The sequence below is a fragment of the Etheostoma cragini genome, chromosome 9, assembly GCF_013103735.1.
Source record: "Etheostoma cragini isolate CJK2018 chromosome 9, CSU_Ecrag_1.0, whole genome shotgun sequence".
Taxonomy (NCBI): domain Eukaryota; kingdom Metazoa; phylum Chordata; class Actinopteri; order Perciformes; family Percidae; genus Etheostoma; species Etheostoma cragini.
In genome coordinates, this window is record NC_048415.1 from 9,626,815 (window position 1) to 9,634,314 (window position 7,500).

General features: G+C 40.3%; 1 protein-coding gene across 1 annotated transcript in view; it reads left to right on the top strand.

Moving 5' to 3' along the window:
• The first annotated feature begins 1,797 nt into the window (after positions 1 to 1,797).
• Positions 1,798 to 7,500, top strand: part of kcnn1b (potassium intermediate/small conductance calcium-activated channel, subfamily N, member 1b) — a 9,594-nt gene continuing 3,891 nt past the window's right edge. Inside the window, exons 1-5 of the mRNA XM_034881684.1 lie at positions 1,798 to 2,563; positions 3,784 to 4,878; positions 5,390 to 5,827; positions 6,062 to 6,157; positions 6,557 to 6,975. Coding sequence (XP_034737575.1) covers positions 3,799 to 4,878; positions 5,390 to 5,827; positions 6,062 to 6,157; positions 6,557 to 6,975 — 2,033 coding nt within the window. The 5' untranslated portion in view covers positions 1,798 to 2,563; positions 3,784 to 3,798. The remainder of the gene's footprint in view (positions 2,564 to 3,783; positions 4,879 to 5,389; positions 5,828 to 6,061; positions 6,158 to 6,556; positions 6,976 to 7,500) is intronic.

The window sequence follows — 7,500 nt, forward strand, 5'->3', positions numbered from 1 at the left end:
TTGGAAAATGGCTGCAATGAAACAAAGAGTGAAAAATTTAAAGGGGTCTGAATACTTTCCGTACCCACTGTACATCAAGTCACACACTGAAGTCAACTGCTGCTGTTCCGAAAAGAAGATGAAGTTACAGAGTTTACTTTTAAACTGTGTTCACCAGCAATAATCGTGGTAACTTTAAAACAGCTATTTTTAACTTCATTTAAGTTACTTTGTCAAGTGACTAACCAGTTTTTTCAAAGGAATCTTGTATGCTTAAATACCAAAATATTTGGCATTAAACATTGAAGCCACCGTCGCCAGCTGACTAAGAGTATCGCCCTGGATATACACACATACAGTGCAAAGTATGTTTTCTTCCAAGATATCTTCTCTGTTTGTTTTAGGCATACAACAACAACTCCTGGTGCTTTCACATTTAATCTAAGATATGGCTGGATGACCAAGTGGCTACAGAGATAACTATTATTGCCGGTTTACTCGCCATAACAACTGCTCTTTTCGATGCAGCAAATGTGACTTGATTGAATTGTTACTCCCGTCTTTCAAGTTAGTGCCACTGTCTCATTACCTGCAGTGCAAATGGTAAATGCTAAAGCTCAGGTATTCCTACAAGAAGACGTTGTTCACTGTTTATTCAGTGCCGGACGTATTAGTTGGCTGATGCCTCCCCTCCAGTATCTTTAAGGAGTCGTCCTCTGACGGGTTTGCAGAGAGCAGGATTGGTCGCATAGTTTCAGGTAAAAGCCAAATATGACCGCCCATTCAATGCAAGAGTGAGAAATTAACATACATTGTCAGAAGCCTGTTTCATCTACTTTTACCAATTATAGAACCTGTCACTATGTGATTTTATTACAGAGGGAGAGAACTAATTCAACCACATTTTCAGGCCTACAGTTGCTCTTTATTTTATTAGTACAGAAAAACTTCATCATACAGCCTTCATCATGTACACAACAAATCTGTATATAACATATTATGTAATAATCAAAAAAGCTCCTTGTCTTAACCATCTCAAGGCCCCAAACAGTGGCTGAATTTGGCCACCCGTCTCTTTAGCAGACCCTTTAGCCAACAGTGACTGTTATCCTATTATTGTAAGGTGATGGTGACCTCTAAAAACAGAGGACCCGGGTTATGATCCAAACACTCAAAACTGTGTCGATGTTTAAAGTTTTGGCTCATGCTGCAATTTGCATAAACGCAGCAAACCTGTTTTTGTTTTGTTTTTAAGAAAAAAGTCACATAAATGCAGAATGGTTACATGAGCCATATGAACCATATGAACCATATGTTATGGAAATATTTGGAGAAATGTCTCAGGTTGTCTTAACAACAACAAAAACTTCATAAATCCAGTTATGTGCGACATGTTTTGCAAATTGTAGGATTTTGATTAGACACAGCCATGGGATTGGTTTTGCAGTCCGTTACATGGCCAGCAAGGGTGCCTCGTGCTGCCGTTGGTCACAAAGGTTTTCTCCAGCACAGCAACATTCACACTGAGCTGCTGAGAAAGCAAGCTGTAGGCTTTGTAAGTTTGTTTGATGCCAGGCGGAGAGACCGGAAACAGGAATGAAAACTTAAATGTAAGAAGCATTTTAGGTAAAACAATATAAACAATTTGGGAAGTGGAGTTTAACCACACAAGGCACTTCTCAGTCCGGAGGACAGAGCAAGTGTAGCTATAAACCGATTTTGAATGCTTTGGAAATAAGATTGTTACTATTGGCCAATGAAGAAAATCAATTAAATTTCTATTAATAGTTTATATTTTTTTAATTGGATGCATTCATGTTTTATATCTAAATATAGCAATGACCAAAACATTTGAAAGCAATAGGTACTTGGTTGCGAAAACAACCCCACTCCTGCTGACTGAATCAAGATTTAAACTGGTACTTTTTAACAGATTTTTTTATCGAATTATTACATAGTTCATGTTGTTACATTTTTGGGGACAAATCTGAGGATACTTTGCTCTCATTTGCTTGATTCATTGAGAGCTATTTAAAAAAGGTCCCACTTTTGTCCCGCCAGGCTGTTGTGGCGGAGGAGATAAGAGCCTGTGTGAAGGCCTTTGAACAACAGAGCTTTAATGACAAGTTCAACTGACCTTTTATTTTCCTTTTCACATTGAAAGCGACCGTTTTCTTTTCTTTCCCATAGTAACCAATCAGTCCACTCCCAGTTGATAGGGATTTCTTTGAGCTTTTACGTGTGATGTTCCGCCTTAACACTCAGGTTTGATCTTACAGGTTTTTGTTTTCTGCATTCTAACCTGTTGCCGCTCCCTCCCGCTCACTGTCCATTTGCATGGCAACCCTTTATCAGGCCAGCTGCTACTGCCTTTCTTCATGTTGAATTCTAATCATTACTTTCAAAGGAAATTATCTCCAAAGCTCCTTTATTAGGGTCCGTATACTGGGAGGAGGCAAGCCGCTGTCCAGCACCCACTCAAGCAGTTCTTCTTCTTAGCACTTCTGTTCTGCAGTCCGGGAGCATTTCCTATTGGTAACCTACTTTTTCAAGTTAGGAGAAAAACAACACATGGAAGAATACGGTAAGGATCACTAGTAGTAATGGGGATATGTTCATATATTGTTTTTTTTGTTAGGATCTTTTCGTTAGGATATTATCTTTTTAAAATTAAGATGATAAATTGCAGTTCAAGGTTTGAAGTCCAAAATAAGACAACATTTGATTCACACTCCTAGAAAATGATCGGGACGCATAGAAAATGAAATATACTGTAAGTTGTTAAACATGTTCCAATAAATAATTACAGTTCGCATGCTGTTATTTTTCAGTATATTTATTCAGGTATAGCTATGTATTTGTGTCTAATTAACATGGGCTTGCAGGATGAAAATATACCAATCTTTTTGGGCTGATCTTAGGAATTAAACATAACAGATATCATGTATCAGTTCTCGTGTATACGTACATCCTAGAGGTCTTAGTTTCTGATCCTTTTTCACAGTTTAATTTTGTCACACTAAAAATGACAAAAGTGGAGCTAAACAAAATTACATCCACTTGAACCTTTGTAGATAGTAATTAAGCCTTTATTTATTTAGCGCAAGCACATTGACACAAAAAATTCTAAATTTCTTTATCATTTCTTTATCAATTTCTTTTCTACAAAACAGTAAAATTCTGAGTGAGTATACTATTCTGAGATGTCCATATCCAGTAGACTAACATAAGAGGGGGTCACATCTGCTTTTGACAGAATGGTTCCCATTCATAAGCAGCACAACACACACTCTGAGATTAAAGACATTGCTGCTTAACAGTGATGATTTTGCCTTGAATTAGTACTCCATGGGTAAACACCGGTCCGTGTATTATTAGTCTAATGACTAATAACTATTTATTTTTAAATTTAATTTCTAGAATGAAGTGCTTTTGATGCCTCTCGAGATAATTAATTTATGTTTAATGTAAAATCTCAATTGTTTTTATGTTTCTTCTGTTGCCTGTGAAGACAACATTTTTCTAATTTGAAAAGAAAAAAGTGTGCGCACATTGAGATCTTTCTATACTTCTCGGGTCATTCGGTGATCCTTCTGCAGCCCAGGCTTTATGCTTTATGCTCATTTATGGGCTGTTTGTGGCAAAAAAAGGGGGAGAGAAAAAAAACAATAATTGATGGGCATAATTCAACACATCATTCAACCATGATTTGCTTTCAAAGATATTTCAGGACCTTTGTTGCATGTTACCCTCCTCTTTCTCATCTTACATGTGAAACATGATCTGTGTGTGATCTCGTTTCAGCTCTGCAGTGACAGCATGAGGTTGATTCTGGTTAAACCCACCAACGCAACGCGGCGTCTTGACTCAACGGGGGAAGTCTTCCGTGATGGGGACCACGAGCATTGTACCTCAGGAGGTCCCTCCCCTCCGAGACAAACTCCTGAGACGATGCGTGATCGATGCTCAGGTGCCTCTATGGATGCATCTTCTTCCCAACAGGAGACGAGTCTGTGCTGTATTTCATCCTCACCCCACGGAAGATCGAATGGAATCAGTCTACCAAGAGATTCAGCCCAGATGTCGCCAATGAAAACCCAAAACCTAACCTTATCACAGCTGAGTGATCAGGACTGGCTGCTGCTTTGTGGCAACGTTAGCAGTGCAAGAGATGATTCACTGCCAGCGGAGATAGCGGGGACCAGTGTGGCACTTCCAAACCACAATGACAGATGTGGTTGTTCCTGTCCTGACGCACACCAACATCCAGAGGCTTCTAGTTTTCATCCGCATTCAAAACAGGACACTGTCCAGCAAGACTGCCTCTCCAGAGTTTCAAACAAGAGACACCTTTCATCTTCACCACACATGCAGCCTTTCATTCAAAGCACTCAAGCTCCGACAACTGTTTTACCACAGGAAATAAACCAAAGGGATCTTTTGAAACCTGCAGTGAACCACCCGCAGGATCCGTTCACGCTCCCATGCGGTGACCAAGAAGGTCGAAAGGGGCTATTGCAGCAACATCCTTGCAATCATTTTAAACTTAACGACAGCAGCCAAGCAACTTTATTCAACATTCCTCTGAACTCTATCGAGTGTGCTGAGACAAATCAGAAGCTCCACCAACACCCTCAGCCTGCAGACCTCAACTGGAGAGAGCTTTTTGGCAAAGAGCCACTGTTAGTTCAGCAACGTCAAAAGCACGATTCCCACTGCTCAATGAGCGGTGATCAGACCTGCAAGTCATCTGGAGATCCCTCCATCATCCTCAAGTGCCGTCATCTCGCTTACAACCCTTTAACCAGCACCCCGCGGGTGCAGAGGTCATCAACTCCAGCCAGTAACAAAAGTGTCCAGTCCTCCACCAGCCAGTCCAGCTCACAGCGACAAAGTCAGGTACATGACCTGTCTCTAAATGCTGTAGCTTCATCACCTAGTGTGGGAGGTAATTTCCCCCAGAATAATCTTATAGAAGTGTTTGGCATCCATGTCAAATGGCAGCCATAAACTGAACTTCATTATCTGTACATGTAAAAAAAAAAAAAGACATCTAACCAGTTTGTTGTCTAATTAAAAGGTAGTGAAGGAACAAGAAAGTTTGAAGCAGTAAGGAGAGACTTATTGCATTGTTTTTAAGTTTCACCTTTCCGATAAAAATCTCTTTAAAGTATTTATTTGGGCAACTTGGACTTTCCCATAGAGGTTTCGTTTTCATGCAAAATGTGAAGCAAGCATAACACACCGTTTTTCTAATGCTGTACATCCCAGTTTAAATGATTAAGTCCAGTTCTTGAATTAAAAAGGCAAAAGATATTTTCTTATTTTCACAGTCCTCTGTCTCGCAGCATACAGTGTGTTGTGTGATTGAATGACACGCCCTTTGCTCACTCTTAATTTCTTATTGAAGGCAAACTATCAGCACCGCAGTGGATCAAGACTCTCCCTCCCTAAACACACTCCTCCAACTTCCTCCACCTTACAATCTGATGATTTAGTAAACAGAGATGCGGTGCGACCGTTGAGCAGCCACGGTACTTTACGACCCAGTCTTGCAGATCTCCACTCAGGCCAACAGCCTCTTCAGCTTCTCCACAGTGCCATCCTGGAGGACGCCTTCTCCAAAGTCATCAGAGAAGATTCCAGTAAGGCCAACAGTGAGAACCGGAGCAGGGACGAAGGCAGCGTACCACAGAAGAAGACCAAGGACATTAGCTACCGGCTGGGTCAGAGAAAAGTGCTCTTCGGGAAGCGGAAACAGTTGAGCGACTACGCTTTGGTCTGTGGGATGTTTGGCATTATCGTCATGGTGATTGAGACGGAGATGTCGAGGGGGTTTTACAGCAAGGTATCCTAGTCCTTCACATACTTACTTTATTCATGAAGTATAACAGATATACATAAAATATACTGTTGAGCAAAAAAGAAATTTCAGAGACTGAGCAAAAAAGAGCCTTAGTGACAACTTCTTTGGTTTTGAGGGCAGACATCACCTAGGCTACTGTATCTGTTTTGGTCCATCACTGTGTCTCACGACGGGCGGCACTCAGTAGTTCATGTTTTTGTTTTCCATTATTTACAGGAATCCATATATTCATATATACTGAAAGGCCTGATCAGCCTCTCCACTGCTATTCTTCTTGGACTCATTGTGATGTACCATGCCAGGGAAATCCAGGTATGTGGATGAAAACTGCATGGTTATCCTTGGTTTACCTTATTATTATACAGGAGAACCTAATACCAGGGTATTTTTAGTATTCTGACAGGGAAAATTTGCCAAGTCAACCATGGGGTTCATCTGATTTGTGGTACATCCTGTGGTACAAAAGTACTTATTTACAAAAGTTACCAGAAATGTGTTTGCCAACATGCCAAAAAAAGTTCAACGCCTAACTAATCACTTCACCACTTCATTCAGAGTTAAAGAAAGATTTTACTTTTACATCTCAATTGCATCAATGAAACATTGCAATCAAAATCTTCATTCCAAACAAAAATATTGCAATACTGCTGTTGAGGTCCCTTGAGTTATTTAAAATGCAAAATGTATCACCCTAAAATCTTCTCTCTACAGCTCTTCATGGTGGACAACGGAGCAGACGACTGGAGGATAGCAATGACCTTTGAGCGAATTGTTTTTGTTGTGTTTGAGCTCCTTATCTGTGCCATCCATCCAATCCCGGGCCAGTATGTGTTCACCTGGACTGCTCGACTGGCCTTCAGCTACACAGCATCAGCGGCAGACGCTGACATCGACATCATCCTCTCGGTGCCAATGTTCCTGCGCCTCTACCTGATTGGCCGGGTCATGCTGCTCCACAGCAAACTGTTCACAGACGCTTCCTCCCGCAGCATCGGGGCGCTCAACAAGATCAGCTTTGACACTCGTTTTGTAATGAAGACTCTGATGACCATCTGCCCCGGCACAGTTCTGCTGGTTTTCAGTGTGTCCTGTTGGATCATAGCAGCGTGGACCGTGCGCGTGTGTGAGAGGTATCAACTTAAACCTTCAGAACTTCTCACTTGTCCTTTTCTTCCTTTAGCAAACAACAGTGGTGGAAAGTAACTAAGTACTGTGGTCAAGTACCCAAGTCTTGTACTTTACTTGAGTACTTTTACTTGAGTAGCATTTTCTGCTACTTTATTAACTCCACTACATTTAAGAGGCACATATTATTCTGTTTACACCGCTACATTTAGTATGAGTCAGATTAATAATACAAAATCTAATCAATCATTAAATAAATAGCTGTGTATTCTTATGTCAAAAATACTTTATTTATCCCCAGAATAACCTTGACAAGCTCTAAGCGGTGTGTAAATTAATATACAGTATCTTAATAAATTTAGATCAGCCCTAGCTTTACCAGCTGAAATATTAAAGTACTTAATGTATATTTTGATGCTAGTACTTTTAATCCACTAGAAATTGAAATAACTTTTACTGTACTTCTTTTTACAAAGTATTTCTGCACTGTGGTGTTGTTACTTTTAATACTGAGAACTTTTCCAACCACT